Raw genomic sequence first — 24,328 nt, forward strand, 5'->3', positions numbered from 1 at the left:
CACTAGTAGGAAACTAGCTATAGGTGGAAGGCCTTTCTATGGCGCACCACTTTCCCATGCCTCACAGAAATATTTTATGTGGCGAACCCGGCAGTGTGCGCCACTAAAATAGCTGATTTCTGTGGCGCACCCCTTTCACATGCGCCACCGAAATATGGTGGACCCCACCCCCGGTCAGGTCCAATCATTGATTTCTGTATTTTTGTGGGACATGTATTGACGTGCGCCACAGAATTACACCTTTCTGTGGAGCACGATGCTTGTGCGCCACAGAAATAGGCCAAATTATTGGTCCTTCGATGGCCGGTCGGTATATCTCTGCAGAAGCCCACTCCCTCCTCCGTGCGTCACCGCCATCTCCTCCTCCCTCCTCCGTACGTGGCCGCCATCTCCACCTCCCTCCTCCGTGCGCAGCCGCCATCTCCTCCTCCTCCCCCATCTCATCCTCCTCCCCCATATCTCTCCGCCAATGCGACACGGATTCGATTCCCATCGTCGCCGCGACGCCAAGCTCCTCCGACGGATTCCGTATACCTGTACCATCTCCCTATCCCCCATCTCCTCCTGTTTCTAAACATTTCGTACATGAATTCGGCTGATACCATCTGTTATTGTTGTTTCTTCAAGTTAAAATGTTATGCTATGTAGTGTGTTTGAAACCTAGAAACCTAGAAACTTAGCCATAAATATTTTTCTATAAATTATAAGTTGCATAGTTTTACTACATCAGTCCTCACTAGAGAAGCTTGTTTTGAGATTGACACAATCAGGCATGTTCGAACCTTAGCCATAAGTATTCAATTTTATTATTATTGTTATTTAACTAGGAACTAACGGAAATACCTTTGTACACCCAAGCATGGGTGTGGGTGCTTCCACAGCCATTAGATGGTTGGAGATTCGAACAAGATGTCATGTGAGAGAAATTATTTTGCTCTTTTTCCTTTAATTCTGTAAAGTTTCTGGGCATGAACAGGATCAAAAAGCCACCCGACACGGGATGACTCCACCATCCCGCTGCAGCGCTCCCTGCTGCTTTTCCTCTCTCACGCGACAACGGCCGGCCGCGAGCAGCACCTCTCCTCCCGATTCCCCTCTCCTCCACCACCATCTCGTCCACTCTGCACCAGAGAAGCACCAATGTCCAGTCTCCTCTGCGCAGCGGAACCGACGGCGGATGCGGCTGCGCCGGATTCGAGAGCGGCGGCGGATGCGGCTCCGTCGAAGGATGCGGCAGCAGCGGAGAATGCGGCGGCGTCGGAGGACGCGGCGGCGGGGCCGGATGCGGCAGCGTCGACGGTTGCGCCAATGAATGCAGCACCGGCGGTGGTTGCGGCGGCGGCAGCTGCAGCGGCGACGCATCGGCTGCAGCCTCGAAGAAGAACTATACAATTCTTGGGCATGCTAATGATCACCACTAACTTGCAGATAATGATCCCTGTCCGTAGTCCAAGATCATGGTGAAATGCAGAAAACCAGCATATTGGACCCCATGTCCGCCATGGCATCTGAGGATGAAACACTTGAGGCACATCGCCCCACAATCAAGAGGCTGCATGCTGCCCTCGCCAACTGCTTAGAGCTTTTTTTCGACGGATGGCAGAAATGGAGTATCTCTGTGGTTAAAAGTGAAAATTTGACAGCCACCCCGTAATCCTTTTTTTTCGTGGACATAAACTTGCTACCGCGCTATACTTTTCTTGCTCTATATTGCATCCTATTCACCAGTTTGTTACATTTTAAAAAAAATGCAGAGAGCAATCTAGGCTGTACACATTGTTCAGCATCATCAACTTTGACGGAAAGAAGTTTACTGATGAACCCACTCCGGTAAGCAACAAACTGTTCAACTCTATACACACAGTCCAGCATCATTCCAACTTATCTGTACAATCTACAGTATAAAATCTCATATTGCTCATGCAACGAGACTGGCACTCGGTAATACTGCAGGAGGCTATCAACCAGTTCACAGCAAACATGTTATATGAAATGATGTCCATCGAGGAGAACAAAGGGAAGGTACCATCGATCTTCGTCCACACTATTGAGGACTAGACATCGCAAGCCATTATCAACCAGCATACCGAGATGATCCATAATGTGCTGGTTATGGGTGGAGTTGCTTTGTTTTGTTAAGATTATCATTGCAAATCATGTAGACATTGTTTGAAATCCTGTACACGACTGGTTCCAGATTTTTTTCAGTTACCAGATGCAGACGGAGATGGACATTACCATTCTCCCGCAGTTTTGTTTGGCCACCTGCTATATTTTATCTTTTTTTGCATCTTGTAGCCAATACTCTAGGTAAAGAGCGAGAGAGGTAGAGAATTTCTTCCCATGTTTCAAACCAAGAGAAAACCCCCCATCTCACAACATTTTTGCAAGCAAATACATAACAAAGTAATGATAGTCTTCTAAGTTACACCAGCAGTCTGGTAATACATTCAAAAGAGCCGTACTAAGGATGGTCCAGCTCACAATAATCTTAGGAAACTAGTTGTTTGATTACAAGCCAAATTGGAGCAAATCAGCTTCCGGAGCCCAAAGATAACAAGCACATCAGGTAGTCTCTAACTCATGCTGCAACCTGGTGAAGGAAAGTAGGGAGATCACCGGTTCCCTGGCATCCTCATGAGCTTGTAAAACTGGTCCGCTCGCACAAGCACATGGTCGTCCAAAGCCAGAAAAAATATAGCATACGTTAAACCTTGCATATCATGTAGCTTGAACAAAATTTTCAGCAAACAATAAAGCAGACGCTCTCACCTCAACCGACAAATCGGACACATAAGAGCATAATGCATTGCGTACACTCCAGAATTATAGCTGCAATGTGAGGGAAAGAGGATGCAACACATAAATTATCTGCTCTATGATTGCTCCTGAGAGTTGATGAAAAGTTGCACAACTTGGGATGCAAAATACTTACTCACGGCAGCGTCGGCCTAACGCAATTGGATGGTTGTAGCGCCAGTTGTGACGATCCACTTCCCAGCCCTGGATCCATTCATCTTTGCAATCAAAGAGAGCTTCATGGAGGCAGTCCATGGTGTCATCATGTTCCCACTGAAGTTTTCCTACTTCGGTCTGCTGGAGGTTAGGGTCAATAACAGTTAAAACCTTGTTCAGAAAATCCCAAACATACGAGCAGCAGCGGTCATTTTTTCGGTAGAGACATGATCAACTAAAAGCAAAAGGTGGAAGAAGATGGGGTTAGATCGAAAAATAAATTTCTGCAGTCTGTATCTCACACAAGTCATTGCATTTGTTCTTACCATCCTGCAGTTTTCTACATTGTAGCCTAGGTGATCACCGACAAGCATCTCTCTGAACCTTGGACTGAGCCAGTCTTCTCCATCAATCACAGCAGTCTGCATTGTTTGGGGTAGAATTATTTTGAAGGGGCATGTTGAGAAGACGGAGAAATACAGAGCAAGTTGTGAAACAGAACACGAGAAGGATTCTTACAGCGACGGTGTGACCGGATCGCTGGCGACAGCAACGACGCACGGCCAAGGGGCACGGCGACGGCGTACTGTACCTGCGCGTCGGCGGCGCGGAGTGGCCGGCTCACTGGCGACGGCGCACGACGGCGTACGGCGACGGCGAAGGCCTGCTCTACCTGCGCGTCGGCGGTGCGGTGTGGCCGGCTCGCTGGCGATGGCGCACGGCGAAGGCGTGCTCGACCTGCGGTCGGTCGCGCGTCGGCGGCGCGGAGTGGCCGGCTCACTAGCGACAGCGCACGGCGGCGGACGGCGACGGCGAAGGCGAAGGCCTGCTCTACCTGCGCGTCGGCGGCGCGGTGTGGCTGGCTCGCTGGCGACTGCGCACGGCGAAGGTGTGCTCTACCTGCGGTCGGCCGCGCGGTGTCCACGGCGGCGGCTACAGCACGAAGAAAAACAGGGTAGAGAGGTTGGGGATGGAGAACCGTCCGCGCCCTACTACTTTTGGACAGCAGAGTCAGCGCGGCTGTGTCTGGGCTGTACCCGACACGAACAGCCGCAGCCCGTGTGGCGCGGCGAAAAACGCGGAGAAAAGGATGTAACGACGCAACAGGAAAATGAGAGGAATGGAGGAAAATGTTCAATCACTCTGCCTTTGCACGAATCTCCAACACCAAATGAATGGCAAAGAGTACACCCACACCCACGCTTGGGTGTACAAAATCCACACTCACTAGGAACTAATCCTAAATAAACTAAAACCAGGAATGTAAAATGCAAGTGAATTTAAAACCATGAATTCAAATTGTTCATTTTATTCATTTTTACGGTTATTGTTATTTAACTAGAAACTAATCCTAAATCAACTAAAAGCAGGAATCTAAAATGCAAGTGAATTTAAAACCATGAATTCAAGTTGTTCATTTTATTCATTTTATTGTTAGTGTCATTTAACCAGAAACTAAAATTTAGAACCTACTACCACTAAAATTCAAATTGTCCTCGTTACTAGCTAAAATTCAAACTATGAATTGTTTGTGACCTTATATATATGGCTCTTTAGTTCCGACAGTCGTTTTGATTTGGTCTTTAATTTTATTTGAACTTGCTGATGATTAGAATGTTTGGTCACTACACTTGGAGGTGGGGCCAGTGAGTCTGGTGTGATGACACAAATATCAATCTCTTGTGCATCCTACTTGGCCTCACTGATCCCATCTCTAAATGTTAATATTTGTTTCGACCAACAAAGTATGAGGTATTTATTCAGTTGATCCTACTTGGCTCGTATTTGAGTTGGTCTTCTTCATTTATTTTGGTCTTTCTTCGAGATAGTGCCGATGATTAGAATGTTTGATCACCGTACACTCTAGGGTGTCGTAAGTGAGCCTGGTGTGATGGCACAAATATCAATCTCTTGTGCATCGGACTTGGCCTCACTTATACCATCCTTGAATGTTAATATTTGTTTCGACCAACAATGTATGAGGCATGTCATTTAGTTGATCCTAGTTGGCTCCTATTTGTGTTGACCTTCTTCGTTTATTTTGGTCTTTTTCCGAGAGTGTCGATGATTAAAATGTTTGGTCTCTACACTCCCGGGTGGTGCTAGCGAGCCTGGTGTGATGGCACAAATATCACTATCTTGTGCATCTTATCTGACCTCGCTAACACCATCATGAAATGTTAATATTTGTTTCGACCAACAATGTATGAGGCATGCCATTTAGTTTATATGAGACCCTGTCATTTCATTTACTTTAGTCTTTCAGAGTGCCGATGATTAGAATATTTGGTCACTACACTCAGGGGCGGCGCCAGTGAGCCTGGTGTGATGGCACAAATATCAATCTATTATGCATCCTACCTGGCCTTACTTACACCATTCCTAAATGTTAATATTTATTCGACCAACAAAGTATGAGGCATGCTATCTAGTTGATACTACTTGGCTCGTATTTGAGTTGGTATTCTACGCTTCCTTTGGTCTTTCTTCCATTTTAGTGCCAATGATTAAAATGTTTGGTCACTACACTCAGGGGCGATGCAAGCGAGCCTGGCGGGAGAAAGGAGGGAGCGGAGGAGGAACCAGATGAAGACCACTTTCATCGCGATAATGCTCGTAGTGACTCTCGTCTATTTGTAACTAGATATGATGAACTTTGTATCAATTAAAACTTGTGTAAAAATTTGACACTTGGCACTATATGTATCTCAGGCTCTAAGTAATGTGATGATATAGTAATGTGTATGTATAATTGTTGTTTATATTATATATGTATGATTGATGTATAAAACCTGTATTTGTACAGCGGGTAGTACAAAAATGTATATACATGTCACTAATTGTGTGGCGCACCTATAAATAATTCGGTGGCACACCTATTTCTATGGCGTATCACATACCCATGTGCCATTAAAACATAGTTTCTGTGGCGCATGGGCTGGTGCACCACAGAATTACCATTTTACTGGCGTAGATTCTATGGCGCACTGCCCATGCGCCACAGAATGCCATTTTTGGTGCGCCACTGAAGAGTGTTTCCCTACTAGTGTTAGTCCCGATTGTGCTGAGTTATCATGAACTTGCTAGGGTAACACATTTCTGGTTCCTTGTTTGTCCCAAATGTGCTGAGCTACCATGATGTTGCTAGGGTTTGTGCTATCCAAAGTTGCAATGTATTGCTTGTCTGATTTAGGATGATGTTGGTATGGTTTGTGTTGTCCACTTTAGCCATGTATTTGTTCCCAAGTGTGTAGGACTCCTTCTGTGATGACTTTAGCCAGGCGCTTGTCTGCGTTGGGGACTCTTAGATCCTTTCGCAAGTTGCCGATTCACAGCCCCTCTATGAGTCCAAGGTGGCAGTCACCCCCTGTGTCGGCCGTCAATGGTCATGTGGCTGACCTGGTGGCTCAGGTAGCAGCAGAGGTGGCGGCGAGGTTGGACTCCACAAAGAAGAGCAAGAATCGCAGTGACGCGGCCAAGGCCTTGAAGGCCTCACAGAAGGGGAGCGTGAACATGAAATGGCTTCCATTCATGTCCAGCTTCGTGTTGGAGATGATGTGCGGCTTGATCAAGACCGAAGTGAGAACTGACAAAGGATTGAAGGAATTACATCTGACTGTTGTGGCGAAGGCCCTGTTTGAACACTGTGGTATAGACGTTAGCTCCAGTCAGGTGTACAACCACCCGAGGAAGTGGAGACAGAGGTGGCTCACCATTACTAGGCTCTGCAATCTAAGCGGGACTCAGTGGTGCGATGATACCAAAATCCTTGTGGGTGAGCACTACTGCGGGCACGTCGCGGTGAGCATGCTCTATCCACCTCACTAACTCTTTTCATCAGCGACGTGCACAACTAACATTATTGTTCCTTCGTATCATAGGATCACCCAAAGGACGAGGAGTTCCTGAATGTGTGTAAGGGTATATTGCCCCCATGTGTGGTTTTTATAATTAATGACAACTCCTATGGACTAATGTTTTCATTGAGTTTATATGAAGGAATATTCCATAGGTACTACTTGTAGTCCATGTGTTGGATTCAAGTATGGATGCCATGAAGATAAAGATATACCTTGAGTATTGGCATCAAGATCATCGATTTGAAGACATATATGTGATATGATCAAGAAGAAGAAATGAAGATGGAGTTCTTAAGTGGAACTCAATATTAGACAGCTCTAGCTTATGTGATAAGCAATGAATGATCAAGATCTTGAGTGCTTAATTCCAAGTGAAGAACTCAAGTTATGGCTCTAAGTCCGTGTCATGTTAGTCTCATGAGTTGAGCTATGGTTGACTAAGATTTAGAGCATGCAAACAATTGAAGAGTTCTTTATACACCTCAAGATAGTATGATAGAGCATGAGAAGATACAAGGTTGACCAATACAAAGAGTGAAGAATAGATTCAAGTTTGGTCAACACATGAAGCATCAAGAATGTGCCACGTGAAGTCATGTGGTATGGTAAGCCTTGACAATTATGCTTTATGAACGAACCCATCATATATGTGCCCTTGTGTTGTCTATGTGGGTTAGGTATCTTTCCATGGGCATGCATCAAAAGTGAGATCTCATATAGCCCATGAGAGGATGACGTCAAGCGGTGATCGTCATCAAGGTTGAGTTGGGAAAGTTCAAGTTGAGCATCTCATGAGGATCATATGCTTGAAGCTTGTCGTCCATTTGGTGATAATGGACGTGTGAAGATGTGCATCAATGGAGCTTTCCCATCATGGTGTATGGGGGAGCATTTGCGAGTCTTCATGAAGTAACAATGATCAAGTGAGACATTCCGGCTTGAGTGGAGCTTGAAGAATTATCATCAGATCAAGCCGGATGCGCAAGGCAAAGGTATGACCTTGCTAGGTTTTCCTTTTACCGGTCTCAAGGTGGTTGTTGTGAGACCGGATTATAGGATAGATAGCCGCACTATCAAGAGGGGCTTTCGGTTGGGTAACTTGATCACATCGTCTTAGGGAGCTCAATCCTTTGCATACTTTGCATATCCCTATTGCTTCTTGATGTTTCTCTGTGTGAGGTTCTTGAGCTTGTTGCTAGCTTTACAACAAGCCCAAGTTCATCGAAAACGGAATCCGCATGCATCTTCTATTGCGTTTTCGAGTTTGGACGGCTTCACCATTTCTTGACGGTGGGAGACTCCCTCTCTAGAATCATCTAAAATTATCCTGTGAGGAGTCTCCATATTTGTTGGGTTCTATTTGTCGTTATCTTTCCAACAAAATTGGTTTCATGTCAATCGGAGTTCGGGTGCATTTTCTGTTTAAAAGAAAAGGAAAAGGTTTTTCAGGGGTCCCGAAATCCGGCCTCTGGCCCGGCCTACCGAATGCTGCTGTCGGGCAACTCGACAGCCAGGCCGGCCCACCGGGTGCTGCTGCCGGAAAAGTCGGCAGCCAGCCCGGCCTACCGGGTGCTGCTGCTGGACTGCCGAAAAGAGCCGAAGCCCAGGAGAAGTCGGCAGCCAGCCCGGCCCGCCGGGTGCTGCTGCCGGGCAGCCCGGCCTCTGGCCCGGCCTACCGGATAGGCTACCGAAATTCCCGGTACCAGGTACGGCCCTGCCGAGCTGTGTGCCGGGTTGCCCGACTTTGCCTCAAATGACTAGTTTTCTCAGCCCGACTTTTTCCTCAACGGTTATATTTTCCCTTCGGCTATAAATAGGCCTTCTTCCACCTTGGGCTGGTTAAGTTCTTACACTCCCTCTCTTCCATTGTTGCCTTTGAAGAACTTGCCCTATCTCTTGATTCCCCCCATGATTCTTGCTCATTCTTGAGAGATCTAAGAGAGGAGATCTAGATCTACAACTCCACCAATCCATTTCTCCTCTTTGTGAGGGGAACTCTTGGGATCTAGATCTTGGAGTCATTTGTTGATTTTCTCTTTATTCTTCCTCTCTAATCTCATCCTAGCATTTGTTGCTTTGGTGGGATTTGAGTGTGAAGGATTTGAACACCTTTGGTGTTCTTGGTTTGCATCATTGCATAGGGTTGAGCTCTCCACCACTATTAGTTCGAGTGAGAGACCGTGATCTTGTTACTCTTGGAGGGAGACCTCCTAGTTGGCTTGGTGGTTGGTGCTCCGGTGATCTCTTCAAGGAAGATTGTGAAGAGACCCGGGCTTCTCCTTCGTGGAGTGATACGTCTCAAACGTATCTATAATTTTTTATGTTCCATGCTAGTTTTATGACAATACATGTTTCATACACACTTTACATCATTTATACGCATTTTCCGGCACTAACCTATTAACAAGATGCCGAAGCGCCAGTTCTTGTTTTGTGCTGTTTTTGGTTTCAGAAATCCTACACAAGAAATATTCTTGGAATTGGACGAAACGAACGCCCAGGGTCTTATTTTTCCACGGAGCTTCCAGAAGACCGAAGAGGATACGAAGTGGGGCCACGAGGCGCCCTAACCATAGGGCGGCGCGGCCAAGGAGGGGCTCGCGCCGGCCTATGGTGTGGGGCCCCCGTGCCTCCTCCGACTCTGCCCTTCCGCCTACTTAAACTCTCCGTCGCGAAAACCCTATTACCGAGAGCCACGATACGGAAAAAGTTCCAGAGACGCCGCCGCCAATTCCATCTCGGGGATTCGGGAGATCGCCTCCGGCACCCTGCCGGAGAGGGGAATCATCACCCGGAGGACTCTACATCACCATGATCGCCTCCGGACTGATGTGTGAGTAGTTCATCCTTGGACTATGGGTCCATAGCAGTAGCTAGATGGTTGTCTTCTCCTAATTGTGCTATCATGTTAGATCTTGTGAGCTGCCTATCATGATCAAGATCATCTATTTGTAATGCTACATGTTGTGTTTGTTGGGATTCGATGAATATGGAATACTATGTCAAGTTGATTATTGATCTATCATATATGTGTTGTTTATGATCTTGCATGCTCTCCGTTGCTAGTAGAGGCTCAGGCCAAGTTGATACTTGTGACTCCAAGAGGGAGTATTTATGCTCGATAGTGGGTTCATGCCTCCATTGAATGCGGGACGGTGACGAGAAAGTTCTAAGGTTGTGGATGTGCTGTTGCCACTAGGGATAAAAAATCAATGCTTTGTCTAAGGATATTTGTGTTGATTACATTACGCACCATACTTAATGCAATTGTCTGTTTTTGCAACTTAATACTGGAAGGGGTGCGGATGCTAACCCGAAGGTGGACTTTTTAGGCATAGATGCATGCTGGATAGCGGTCTATGTACTTTGTCGTAATGCCCTAAATAAATCTCATATTGGTCATCATGATATGTATGAGCATTGTTATGCCCTCTCTATTTGTCAATTGCCCAACTGTAATTTGTTCACCCAACATGCTATTTATCTTATTGGAGAGACACCACTAGTGAACTGTGGACCCCGGTCCATTCTTTTACATCTGAAATACAATCTACTACAAACTCTGTTCTCTGTTGTTCTTTGCAAACAAACATCATTTTCCACACCATACGTTTAATCCTTTGTTTACAGCAAGCCGGTGAGATTGACAACCTCACTGTTAAGTTGGGGCAAAGTACTGTGATTGTGTTGTGCAGGTTCCACGTTGGCGCCGGAATCCCTGGTGTTGCGCCGCACTACACTCTTTCACCAACAACCTTCACGTGGCATTCATCTCCTACTGGTTCGATAACCTTGGTTTCTTACTGAGGGAAACTTGCTGTTGTACGCATCACACCTTCCACTTGGGGTTCCCAAGGGCGTGTGCTTTACGCGTCAACAAGCTAAATTTATGGCGCCGTTGCCGAGGAGATCAAGACACGCTGCAAGTGGAGTCTCCCACATCCAATCTCTTTACTTTGTTTATTGTCTTGCTTTACTTTACTTTATTTTCTTTTCTGTTTTTTTTGCTTTATTTATATCAAAAATACAAAAAAAAAATAGTTACATGCATTTACTTTACTTTATTTTCTGTCTTGTTTGCTTTCTTTATATGAAAAATACAAAAATTAGTTACTTGTTTTACTTTACTTAATTTAGTTTGCTTTACTTGTTTTTATTACTGTTAAAATGAATACTCCTGAGAACACTAAGTTGTGTGATTTCACTAGCACCAATAATAATGATTTTATATGCACTCCTATTGCTCCACCTGCTACTACAGCAGAATTTTATGAAATTAAACCTGCTTTACTAAATCTTGTTATGAGAGAGCAATTTCTGGTGTTAGTTCTGATGATGCTGCTGCCCATCTTAATAATTTTGTTGAACTTTGTGAAATGCAAAAGTATAAGGATGTAAATGGGGATATTATAAAACTGAAATTGTTCTCTTTCTCCTTAAGAGGAAGAGCTAAATATTGGTTGCTATCTTTGCCTAAGAATAGTATTGATTCATGGACTAAATGTAAAGATGCTTTCATTGGTAGATATTATCCTCCTGCTAAAATTATATCTTTGAGAAGTAGCATAATGAATTTTAAGCAATTGGATAATGAACATGTTGCCCAAGCATGGGAAAGAATGAAATCTTTGGTAAAGAATTGCCCTACCCATGGACTAACTACTTGGATGATCATCCAAACCTTTTATGCAGGACTGAATTTTTCTTCGCGGAACCTATTGGATTCAGCTGCTGGAGGTACTTTTATGTCCATCACCTTAGGCGCCGCAACAAAGCTTCTTGATAATATGATGATCAATTACTCTGAATGGCACACGGAAAGGGCTCCACAAGGTAAGAAGGTAAATTCTGTTGAAGAAACCTCCTCCTTGAGTGATTAGATTGATGCTATTATGTCTATGCTTGTGAATGGTAGATCTAATGTTGATCCTAATAATGTTCCTTTAGCTTCATTGGTTGCTCAAGAAGAGCATGTTGATGTGAACTTCATTAAAAATAATAATTTCAACAACAATGCTTATAGGAATAATTCTGGTAACAACTATAGGCCATATCCTTCTAACAATAGTAATGGTTATGGTAATTCTTATGGTAATTCTTACAACAGTAATAGGAGTGTACCCTCTGGTCTTGAAGCCATGCTTAAAGAATTTATTAGTACACAAACTGCTTTTAACAAATCTGTTGAAGAAAAGCTTGGTAAAATTGATGTTCTTGCTTCTAAGGTTGATAGTCTTGCTGCTGATGTTGATCTTTTAAAATTAAAAGATATGCCTAATGAAACTAAAGATATTAAGTCATTTGCTACAGCAAACGCTATCCAAGTTCGAATTAATGAAAATATTAGATTGATGGCTGAATTGCATGCTAGGTGGGAAAAAGAAGAAAAATTTGCTAAAGAGAATAATGTAGCTAAAGTTTGGACTATTACCACCACTAGTAATGGTGATGCTTCACATGTTGCTAAACCTCCTACTATCAATGGTAAAATAATTGGTGTTGGCAATGTTTCTACTCCTAATGCAAAGCGTGCAAACGCACTGAAACTGCTAAAACTGCTGAAACTACTTGTGATAAAACTGCTGAAATTTTTCAAAATATTGGGGACAATGATTCCATTGCTGTAGATCATAATGGTTTAGATTTTGATGATTGTCATATTTCTGAAGTTATTAAGTTCTTACAAAAACTTGCTAGAAGTCCTAATGCTAGTGCTATAAATTTGGCCTTTACAAAATATATTACAAATGCTCTTATAAAAGCTAGAGAAGAGAAATTAAAACTTGAAACTTCTATTCCTAGGAAGTTGGAAGATGGTTGGGAGCCCATCATTAAGATGAAGGTCAATGACTTTGATTGTAATGCTTTATGTGATCTTGGCGCAAGTATTTCTGTTATACCTAAGAAACTCTATGATATGCTTGACTTGCCACCATTGAAAAATTGTTATTTGGATGTTAATCTTGCTGATAATTCTATAAAGAAACCTTTGGGGAGGATTGATAATGTTCGCATTATGGTTAACAATAACCTTGTCCCCGTTGATTTTGTTGTCTTGGATATTGAATGCAATGCATCTTGTCCCATTATTTTGGGAAGACCTTTTCTTCGAACTGTTGGTGCTATTATTGATATGAAGGAAGGGAATATTAAGTATCAATTTCCTCTTAAGAAAGGTATGGAACACTTCCCTAGAAAGAGAATAAAGTTACCTTTTGATTATATTATTAGAACAAATTAGGATGTTGATGCTTCATCTCTTGATAATACTTGATTCACACTTTCTGCGCCTAGTTGAAAGGCGTTAAAGAAAAGCGCTTATGGGAGACAACCCATTATTTTACTTCTGCACTTTTGTTTTATATTTGAGTCTTGGAAGTTGTTACTACTGTAGCAACCTCTCCTTATCTTTATTTTATTGCATTGTTGTGCCAAGTAAAATCTTTGATAGTACGGTTGATACTAGATTTGGATTACTGCACAGAAACAGATTTCTTGCTGTCACGAATTTGAGTAGGCCTCTCTGTAGGTAACTCAGAAAAATCTGCTAATTTTCGTGTGTGATCCCCAGATACGTACGCAACTTTCATTCAATTTGAGCTTCTTCATCTGAGCATGTTAAGTGCCTCTAAAAAATTCGTCTTTACGAACTGTTCTGTTTTGACAGATTCTGCCTTTTATTTCACATTGCCTCTTTTGCTATGTTGAATGGATTTCTTTGTTCCATTAACTTTCAGTAGCTTTGTGCAATGTCCAGAAGTGTTAAGAATGATTGTGTCACCTCTGAATATGTGAATTTTTTATTATGCACTAACCCTCTAATGAGTTTGTTTTGAGTTTGGTGTGGAGGAAGTTTTCAAGGATCAAGAGAGGAGGATGATACAATATGATTAAGAAGAGTGAAAAGTCTAAGCTTGGGGATGCCCCAGTGGTTCATCCCTGCATATTTCAAGAAGACTCAAGCATCTAAGCTTGGGGATGCCCAAGGCATCCCCTTCTTCATCGACAACTTATCAGGTCACTTCTAGTGAAACTATATTTTTATTCCGTCACATCTTATGTGCTTTACTTGGAGCGTCTATGTGTTTTTATTTTTGTTTTTGTTTGTGTTTGAATAAAATCGGATCCTAGCATTCCTTGTGTGGGAGAGAGACACGCTCCGCTCGTTCATATGAACACTGGTGTTCTTAGCTTTACTTTTAATGTTAATGGCGAAGGTTGAAACTGCTTCGTTCATTGTTACTCCCTCCGTTCCTTTATATAGTGCCTATAGATTTTTGGCATTTGTTTCAGAATATAAGGTTTTAGCTTAGCTTTTTTTCAATTACCCCCTCCCCGTTCAGCTCCCAAATCGTTCAGCCCCCAAAATTGTTATGGTAAGTTAGGAAGATATGGATTTTCCAAATTTTACGTTGATCTCAAATCGTTCAGCTAGGGATCTTGTGTAAAAAATACTCTTGCGCTAATTTCCGTGCCAAAAAACAATAGGCACTATAGAATGGAACAGAGGGAGTATTTGGTTGGAAACAGAAAATGCTTCATGTGGTAATTGGTATATTGTCTTGAATAATTTGATACTTGGCAATTGTTTTGCTCAAATAGATCATGTTTAAGCTCCTTGCATCATGTACTTTGCACCTATTAATGAAGAACTACCATAGAGCTTGTTGAAATTTGGTTTGCATGATTGGTCTCTCTAAAGTCTAGATATTTTCTGGTGAAGTGTTTGAACAACAAGGAAGACAGTAGTAGAGTCTTATAATGCTTGCAATATGTTCTTATGTAAGTTTTGTCTGTACCGGTTCATACTTGTGTTTGTTTCAAACAACCTTGCTAGCCAAAGCCTTGTACTGAGAGGGAATACTTCTCGTGCATCCAAATCCTTGAGCCAAAACCTATGCCATTTGTGTCCACCATACCTACCTACTATGTGGTATTTCTCTGCCATTCCAAAGTAAATTACTTGAGTGCTACCTTTAAAATTTCATTCCTTGTCTTTGCAATATATAGCTCATGGGAAAATAGCCTTAAAACTATTGTGGTAAAGAATATGTAGCTTATGTATCTTATTTCTTATAAGTTGCTTGTTGAGCGGTAACCATATTTTTGGGGACGCCATCAACTATTACACCTTTGTTGAATATCATGTGAGTTGCTATGCATGTTCGTCTTGTCTGAAGTAAGGGTGATTTATTATGATCAAATGGTTTGAGTATGCATATTGTTAGAGAAGAACATTGGGCCGCTAACTAAAGCCATGAATCATGGTGCAAGTTTCAGTTTGGATATTAATCCTCAATCTCTTATAAGAATATTATATGTTGTTGAATGCTTATGCATTAAAGAGGAGTCCATTATCTGTTTTCTATGTTGTCCCGGTATGGATGTCCTTAGTTGAGATCTATCAAAAACGAGAAATCAAATGCAATTTATCTCCTTGGACCTTTGTACAGGCGGCATAGAGGTACCCCTTTGTGACACTTGGTTGAAACATATGTTATGCAATGATAATCCATGTAAATCCAAGCTAATTAGGACAAGGTGCGAGCACTATTGGTATTCTATGCATGAGGCTTGCAACTTATAGGATGTCTTATGCATAACACATATGAATTATTACTACCGTTGACAAAATTGTTTCTATGTTTTCAAAATAAAAGCTCTAGCACAAAAATAGTAATCCATGCTTCCCTCTGCGAAGGGCCTTTCTTTTACTTATGTTGAGTCAGTTTACCTACTTCTTTCTATCTTAGAATCAAACACTTGTGTCAACAGTGTGCATTGATTCCTACATACTTGCTTATTTGCATTCATCATATTACTTTGTGTTGACAATTATCCATGAGATATACATGTTGAGGTTGAAAGCAACCGCTGAAACTTATATCTTCCTTTGTGTTGCTTCAAAACTTTCTACTAAGAATTTATTGATTTATGAGTTAACTCCTATGCAAGTCTTATTGATGCTTGTCTTAAAAGTACTATTCATGAAAAGTCTTTGCTATATGATTCAGTTGTTTAATCATTGTCTTTACCATTGCTTTGAATCACTTGATTCATCTCATATGCTTTACAATAGTATTGATCAAGATTATGATAGCATGTCACTTCAGAAATTATCCTTGTTATCGTTTACCTACTCGAGGGCGAGTAGGAACTAAGCTTGGGGATGCTTGATACGTCTCAAACGTATCTATAATTTCTTATGTTCCATGCTAGTTTTATGACAATACTCACATGTTTTATACACACTTTACATCATTTATACGCATTTTCCGGCACTAACCTATTAACAAGATGCCGAAGTGTCAGTTCCTGTTTTGTGCTGTTTTTGGTTTCAGAAATCCTACACAGGAAATATTCTCGGAATTGGACGAAACGAACGCCCAGAGTCTTATTTTTCCACGGACCTTGCAGAAGACCGAAGAGGATACGAAGTGGGGCCACGAGGCGCCCTAACCATAGGGCGGCGCGGCCAAGGAGGGGCCCGCGCCAGCCTATGGTGTGGGGCCCCCGTGCCTCCTCCGACTCTGCCCTTCCGCCTACTTAAACTCTCCGTCGCGAAAACCCTATTACCGAGAGCCACGATACGGAAAAAGTTCCGTAGACGCCGCCGCCGCCAATCCCATCTCGGGGGATTTAGGAGCTCGCCTCCGCACCCCCGCCGGAGAGGGGAATCATCACCCGGAGGAATCTACATCACCATGATCGCCTCCGGACTGATGTGTGAGTAGTTCATCCTTGGACTATGGGTCCATAGCAGTAGATAGATGGTTGTCTTCTCCTAATTGTGCTATCATGTTAGATCTTGTGAGCTGCCTATCATGATCAAGATCATCTATTTGTAATGCTACATGTTGTGTTTGTTGGGATCCGATGAATATGGAATACTATGTCAAGTTGATTATTGATCTATCATATATGTGTTGTTTATGATCTTGCATGCTCTCCGTTGCTAGTAGAGGCTCTGACCAAGTTGATACTTGTGACTCCAAGAGGGAGTATTTATTCTCGATAGTGGGTTCATGCCTCCATTGAATCTGGGACAGTGACAGAAAGTTCTAAGGTTGTGGATGTGTTGTTGCCACTAGGGATAAAACATCAATGCTTTGTCTAAGGATATTTGTGTTGATTACATTACGCACCATACTTAATGCAATTGTCCGTTGTTTGCAACTTAATACCTGGAAGGGGTGCGGATGCTAACCCTAAGGTGGACTTTTTAGGCATAGATGCATGCTTGGATAGCGGTCTATGTACTTTGTCGTAATGCCCTAAGTAAATCTCATATTAGTCATCATGATATGTATGTGCATTGTTATGCCCTCTCTATTTGTCAATTGCCCAACTGTAATTTGTTCACCCAACATGCTATTTATCTTATTGGAGAGACACCACTAGTGAACTGTGGACCCCGGTCCATTCTTTTACATCTGAAATACAACCTACTGCAAACTCTATTCTCTGTTGTTCTTTGCAAACAAACATTATTTTCCACACCATACGTTTAATCCTTTGTTTACAGCAAGCCGGTGAGATTGACAACCTCACTGTTAAGTTGGGGCAAAGTACTGTGATTGTGTTGTGCAGGTTCTACGTTGGCGTCGGGATCCCTGGTGTTGCGCCGCACTACACTCCTTCACCAACAACCTTCACGTGGCCTTCATCTCCTACTGGTTCGATAACCTTGGTTTCTTACTGAGGGAAACTTGCTGTTGTACGCATCACACCTTCCACTTGGGGTCCCCAACGGGCGTGTGCTTTACGCGTCAACATGGAGCTTGTGATGTGGTTTTGGAGCTTTCCATCTCCGGAGTGGAGGAAAAGCTAGCCATAAGAAAAGGGTCAAAATCCTTCGTGGTTTTGGCTCGGAGAAGAAGGTGTGCCTTCGTGGCGTTGGGAAATCCTTCGTGGGATCCCCACCTCTCCAAACGTGACGTACCTTCTTGCAAAGGAAGGGAATACGGGAATACATCTTCGTCTCTGCGTGCCTCGGTTATTTCTAGAACAACAAGTGATAACAAGGGAATACCCGAGTTTAGTTTCCTTGTGATAGCCATCGATCTTGAAGTATCTATTATATCTTGTTATCACTAGTTTATATCTTATATATATTGTGCCTATCTTGCTTAGATCTAGTTGTTGTTGCACTTAGTTGAGCCTAACATATTTAGGGTTTGTGTTTATAAACTAAACGTTAGTTTAATTCCGCATTCTTACAAGCCAAATCCGTAAGAGTTTTTAAACGCCTATTCACCCCCCTCTAGGCGACATCTCGTCCTTTCAATGTGCCCATTGTGAACTACGACGAGATGCATACAATCTTCTCTTTGGGCCTCGCCACCGGCAAGTACACCATGGGATCCAGTGAGCCCCTGGGCACGACTGCAGCTACTCCTCCACCTGAGGATGCTGAAACCCAGGAGTCCGACACGATCATCCTCAATGGTCCACCTGAGAAGGCTTCCGACGTGCCTGACAGGGCGATCGCCGGCAAGAGGAAGAGAGGTTCCTTTGCCGACGACGAGCTGGTGACCTTCACCAACATGACTGTTGATGTGAAGGACGTCGTACATGCCATCGGGGACAACAAACCCACAAACATGCACCCTGACCTGTACAAATGTGGTCATGGACATGCTTGGCTTCACCGAGGAGGATCTCATGGAGGCGCTGGGCCACCTCGTCGACCACAAGGCCTAGGGTTGCAGCTTTGTGGGCATGATCGAGCCTCACCGCTTCCTCTGGCTAAGGAACTACCTTGCCAAGTACCACTACAAGCTGTAGTGGTTCCCTTGAGGGGGTGGTTTAGGGGATGCATGCATGGAGGTGATGAACTTGATGATGATGCCGATGATGTACATTTTGGCAGTAGCTAGGTTTGAAATACATTTGATGGCCCCCTTTGTAACTATGTTGAGGTGGTGTATGCTAACCCCTCAGGTGATGGTGAACTTGCGGTGTTAGGATGATACTCGCTTTTGTTGTGGTGGTAGGATGACACCACAGTAGTGTAGGATGAACTTGTGATCCACTTTTGGAATGATCATGCATGCCCCTATTAGTTTATCATTTGTTGTCAGCATTTGTGTAGTTGTATTGCTCTGTTATGAATTGGTTAATGGTTGTGATCTATTACATGTTCTTCTTATGTCGTGCTAGTGGTGTTCCGCGGACGGGTTCCAGAAATCTACAGCTCATGGAGCATCTGTCAAGACCAAGTCAGTGGCTACCCCAACAACAGCTACAGAGGGTATTAAAAATTAGAGGAGTCACAACAAGAGTACCTCAACTTCCTGGAACATGAGGCCATGACACTTGAGGACATCAATCAGCCAGTGCCATTAGCACATCTACCGCCAGAGGCAGTGCATGCTCTACAAGGAGTACCGGAGGTACGTCAGAGTCGGGTCAAAGATTACATCATCGTCTTCCTCATCATCGTGATCGTGAGGATCTTGTTATTCTAAATGGTGTGTGATTGTATGTAACATGCTATGGCAAGGTATTCTCACCCTATTTGAAATATGGTAAGGATATGGAACTATGATTTGTGGAACCAAACAGTTGATTTGTATTTTCGTGCGTGCAAGTTGGGCTGGAAGTAGGCAACCAAACAATGGGGCCTCGTTTTCCTACCCAGTGCAAAAGTGGTCGGCCCAGGCAACGAAACAACAAGCCAAATCGGCCCGTGGCCCATCTGCAACGCGCAAGGGGCTTTTTCTCCCTGGCGCAGTCATGCAGGAATCCGGCCCAGACTACCAAATGTGCTCCCTTTGTATTCGTCAACTGGTATATTCTTATAGGAGTGGAGTTCAGGACCCTACCATTTGAGAGTCACACACAGAGAAATGTCGAGGCAGAGAAATGTCGAGGCAGAGAAATGTCGAGGCAGTGACGAATTCTGTACATATAGGTTATACTCCCTCTCTGTAGTAAAAGATGTATCGGCTTTGTGTTAATTTGAATGTATCTATAGACTAAATCACGTCTAGATATATCCAAATTTAGTCAAAGTTGGAAGATCTTTTGTTAGACGGAGAGAGTATTATAAGTTTGGTTTAGTTTGTTTAAACCCTTTACCCAAATTACAGACCATTTAAACTGTTGTGTTCCTCGTGTCTTCCACACATTTTTACAGGTTTCAATAATGGCGGTGCTACGTTGGGACTAGGGTGGCCCTGGACCCTCTTATAATTCAAATGATTATTTCCTCCTTTTCAAAATAGGAGGCATAGTGTTTTTGGTCAAAATCAAACTCTTTAAAATTTAACCAACAATAAAGAAAAAAGTGTCAATAGTTGTAATTCTAAACAAATATTGTTAGAACCACCGTGAAATATACTTCCATATTATGTGCATTTGGTATTGTAGATGTTCATAGTTTTTCTATATAATTAGTCAAACATTTAAAAATAGACTTTGGCAGAAAAATATATGTATTCTATTTTCTTAATGAGGAAGTAGTTGCTAATCAAGCCATAAATTAACTGCGTGGTCCGCCCTTGGGAGAATGGTTTTAAGTAATACGTTTTTTTTAGATTTACAACAATATTCCGCATGTTCAAAATTTCACGGTTGTGTGACTCGGTTGGCCGTCTGAAGGTCGATCAGCTCACCCTCCACTGATAGGGCCGGCCAGACTGGCGCCTGGCAGATGGCAGGCTCGTCAGCCAACAAACGGCCGATCAGCCGAGCAGCAGCCAACGGCCGGTAATCGGCCTACCGGCCGCCGATCAGCTTGCTAGCCCTCAGCGTCTCCATGATCACTACGTCGATGTGCTGACCTGCATTTCTTGCCTCTCCCGCCACCACCGTGAACCGTTTTCCTGCTAATTTTCTCCTGCCTAATTCGCCTACCATTTCTCTATGCGTTCTCTAAAAAACAGGCAGGCCCATCGCCGATCGGCCGACACGTGGCCGACCCGGTCACAAATTCGTAAATTTTTTAAAACGGCGTAATATTGTCATTTTTAAGGTATTATTTAAAAAAATCAACCCTACTTGACCCATGCTTAACATTCGATCGTTAGTCAACAGTTACAAATTGTTTGTGTTCTGGTTTAGTTAAAGCCAAACTTTTTAAAGTTTGACTGAACAATAATGAAAGAATATCACCATCTCACGTATAATTCTATGGTATTAGAATCTTCGTAAACTATATTTTCATATCAAATGGATTTGGTATTAAGGTTGTTCATATTTTCATTTTTTTTTGCTTAAGCTTGACAACTTGACTTTGATTAGACTAAAACGAGCTTGTGTTGGTTAGGAGGGTGGTTGTAGCCCTATCCCACCAAAGTTCAAAATCCTAGGTTTGGCATCTGTGTGTCTCATAAAGGTGGAATATTTGTTTAGTGGGAGGCGACGTTCCCGTCGACAGCAAGACATCTATGGTGACTTCGTCAATTTCGAGATCCAATCCACCGGCTCAGTCTTTCGGAGATGCTCATAGAGGTAGGGTGTGCGTGTGTGCATTTATAGGGTAAGTGTATGTGCGTGTATGTGAGTGTTGGTGCTGTGTTTCTCAAAAAAAGAACACGAACTAAATAAAAATAGAGGGAGTAGTAATGCGGTGGAGAAAATTATGCAAAGCCGAGAGAGAGTGAAAAAACAGGAATAAGAAAAGAGGTAAAAAAACAATGTGTTGTGCCGAATACCGCTACTTGCGGGGCGGTGGGCACGCGTCGCCCTGAGCGGTTCTTTCCTGTGGGTCTGGTGACCTTCACAAAGAGCAACCGGCCTCGTGCTAGTTGTGCCCAAAGCGCACCGGCACATGGGGGCGCTATACACCGACCTGATCGGTGGGTGCAAGACACCGCACACCCCCACAACCCCGGGTGGCTCAGTGGGCCGTGGCCCATCGCATCAGGTGAGTTTCTTTTTTCTTTTTTCTTCCTTCTTTTCTTTTATGTTTTTTCTTTTCTGTTTATATTTTCGTTTTTTAAAATCTAAAACTTTTTAAAGAAATTTTTGAGAAAAATTATTTCACAAAATTTGAACACTTTGCTGAAACTGAACAGTTTTTAAATTTGAATATTTTTGTTAACTAAACAGTTTCAAATTTGAACCATTTTTTGAACAATTTTTTAGCTCAAACGATTTTCAAAATTGAATGTTTTTTTGAATATGAACAAATTCAAATTTAAACGATTTTCAGATTTGAACATTTTTCGAATTTGAACGATTTCTAGATTTAAACATTTTCCAAATTTGAACAAATTTTAGATTTGAACTTTTTAAATTTTAAAAAAAATAAAAGAAACAAAAAAACAAAAAAAAGAAACAAAAAAACAGAAAAGAAAAAGAAAAAAGGAAAGAAAAAAAGAAAAAGAAACAGAAAACAGAAATAAACGCGAAATGGGCCAACCATGCCGGCCCATACCGTGCGCGGGGGCTGTGCGGCGCGCGGTAACGGCCGACCTGGTCGGTGTATAGGAATTGCAGGCACGTGGACGGCGGTGCATTCACATTCGCAATCGGCCCGCTCCTAACGCGAAGCCATCTCCACTGTTCTGGGCCGACAACGCATCTGTCGCGGTCGCCCGCCAACTACTGGTACTCTCGTGGGTCGGACGCCGGCCCGGCATCAATAGCTGGGCCACGAGGTGTTCGTTGCCTTGTGATTGTGAAGTCTGAAATGCCGACCTCCCGTGACCCGTCACAGGAGAAGCCGAGTTCTGCTCCAAAAAAAGGAGAAGCCGAGAAGGTTGCCAGGATGGTTTGAGCGCGGCGGACATAGCGCAGGAGAGAATGGCGTCGGACCTCTCCGGCTCCATCGTTATCCACAAGCGGGCTGCAGGCATCTCGATCGCTGACGCATTCTTTCCGGAAAGAAAGCAGGGCAACAAGATGCATGTCGCGTCAGAGCGCAAGTCAAAAAGCAAACCATGTGAATGATCAATAGAACCTCCTGCTATAGCTCCACAACTATAGCTCTACAGAAGAAGACCACCACTTATATTGTCGACTAAGTCGACAGCTAGCTAGAACCAGTAAGTTTTCCCCGTCTGGCATAGACTAGTCGATCGAGCTACATGTGTTGCCGCTAAGTCATCTTAGGAGTATTGATTTGGTTTTGTCTCAGCGCTATGGATAAGCCCTCATTTGCAGAGCATGCGCCAGCGTGGCCTCCCTCCACCAGCAGTCCAGCTATACGCAACGCACGGCGGGCCGCGCCGCGTACGTACGCGCGCGACGGGCCAACGAATCGCCGGGGCCGGAGGAGAGCGAGCGACGGTGGCTGGGTATGTCCGGGGCCGGCCGGATCGAGGAGAGCGACGGCTGCCGGATACGTCAAGAACCGTAGGCGCACTAGCTAGCTAGGACCAAAGTTGTTGCGCGCGCGGCGCGCCAATAGCCAGCTGCAAAAGAAGGATGAATGGACAGGAAAGAAGAGGCAGAAGCATGATGAGGTGTCTCCACCTGCATTATGTTACGCACCAAATATGTGGTGCGTGCGTCGCTTGCAGCTGGTTTAACGTGCATGCACGAAAGCGATGTGTGTTTGATGGATTTGGCATGATAACGATGATGTCTACGCCACCAGCTAAACTTATTCTGCTGTAGCGAAAACATACCTAGCATTTTCTCGGGCAGAGCCCTATTTAAGACCATCTCCAACAGGCGCGCTATATCGCGGCGCGCTAAAACTAAAAATTCGCGCGCGGTAAACAGATAGCGCGCGCTGTGCCGATTTTTCCTCCGCCGGACGCGCTAATATGCAGCGCGTGCGCGGGCTGAAAAAATGGTGCTCCGCCAGGCGCGGCAAAATACAGCGCTGCGCGGCGCGAAAACAGATTTTTAGACTATTTTGCATTCACAAAGATCAAATAAACACACATTAATTCATGAAACAAATGACACAAAGTGCAATAACATCACATAGTTTAACAACGACACACAAAATGACGTAGTTCAACAATGACACACGACATATGGTTCAAATGGACAAAGTGGAACACATAAAATGCATATCACAAATGCATATCACACTTCCGCATTTTCCAAGTCAACACCTTCTTCTTCCTCCTCGTCATCTTGGGTTGAAGGAGGAATAGTAGCATTCATGGAAGACACGAAGCCTCCCGGTGGTGCTCCCATGCTCCCATACACACCACTCACCGAGCCTCCCATGGTCCCTCCAAACACTCCTCCATAGCTTGGTCCTCCCATGCCGGCCATGCCTCCATAGCCTCCCATGCCGGCCATGCCTCCCATGCCGGCCATGGGTATGCTTCCCATGCCGGCCATGCCTCCCATGGTGGGCATGGGCATGCTTCCCATGCCGGCCATGCCTCCCATGCCTCCTCCAAACGTCGGCATGCCTCCTCCAAACATGCCGGTAGTGGAAGTGTTCATGTTGGCTACCAACAATCTCTTTTTGGCCAACACTTCATCGCGAAGAAGGTTGATGTACTCCTTTTGCCTCTCATCCATATGGGAAGTGTCCATCAAGAAAAGCTTCCTCTCCTCCTCCGCTAGGCGTGCATGCTCCTCGGTGGCTTGCCTCT

General features: G+C 43.8%; 1 protein-coding gene across 4 annotated transcripts; it reads right to left on the reverse strand.

Moving 5' to 3' along the window:
* Window positions 1-2,373: 2,373 nt before the first annotated feature.
* LOC124686682 lies at window positions 2,374-3,550 on the reverse strand. Of its 4 annotated transcripts, none has more exons than XM_047220585.1 (4): window positions 3,282-3,458; window positions 2,936-3,093; window positions 2,773-2,832; window positions 2,374-2,686 (listed from the first exon to the last, which is right to left on the reverse strand). In XM_047220585.1, the coding sequence occupies exons 1-4, from the start codon at window positions 3,381-3,383 to the stop codon at window positions 2,566-2,568; spliced, it is 441 nt and encodes a 146-aa protein (XP_047076541.1). In that variant the 5' UTR covers window positions 3,384-3,458; the 3' UTR covers window positions 2,374-2,565. The 4 variants fall into 4 exon arrangements, 3 of the variants coding, with proteins under 3 accessions (XP_047076541.1, XP_047076542.1, XP_047076540.1); XM_047220586.1 differs by having other exon boundaries at window positions 2,374-2,651; window positions 2,936-3,096; XM_047220584.1 differs by having other exon boundaries at window positions 2,936-3,096.
* Window positions 3,551-24,328: the final 20,778 nt, after the last annotated feature.

Source organism: Lolium rigidum, chromosome 2 (assembly GCF_022539505.1).
Source record: "Lolium rigidum isolate FL_2022 chromosome 2, APGP_CSIRO_Lrig_0.1, whole genome shotgun sequence".
Lineage (NCBI taxonomy): Eukaryota > Viridiplantae > Streptophyta > Magnoliopsida > Poales > Poaceae > Lolium > Lolium rigidum.

Bases quoted from the DNA above. Each gene is read 5' to 3' on its own strand.
- LOC124686682 (XM_047220584.1), bottom strand. From the start codon at position 3,383: ATGCAGACTGCTGTGATTGATGGAGAAGACTGGCTCAGTCCAAGGTTC. The intron at 3,097-3,281 runs GTAAGAACAAAT...CCTAACCTCCAG, and splicing joins ATGTAGAAAACTGCAGGATG to CAGACCGAAGTAGGAAAACT. The intron at 2,833-2,935 runs GTAAGTATTTTG...CTCACATTGCAG, and splicing joins TTAGGCCGACGCTGCCGTGA to CTATAATTCTGGAGTGTACG.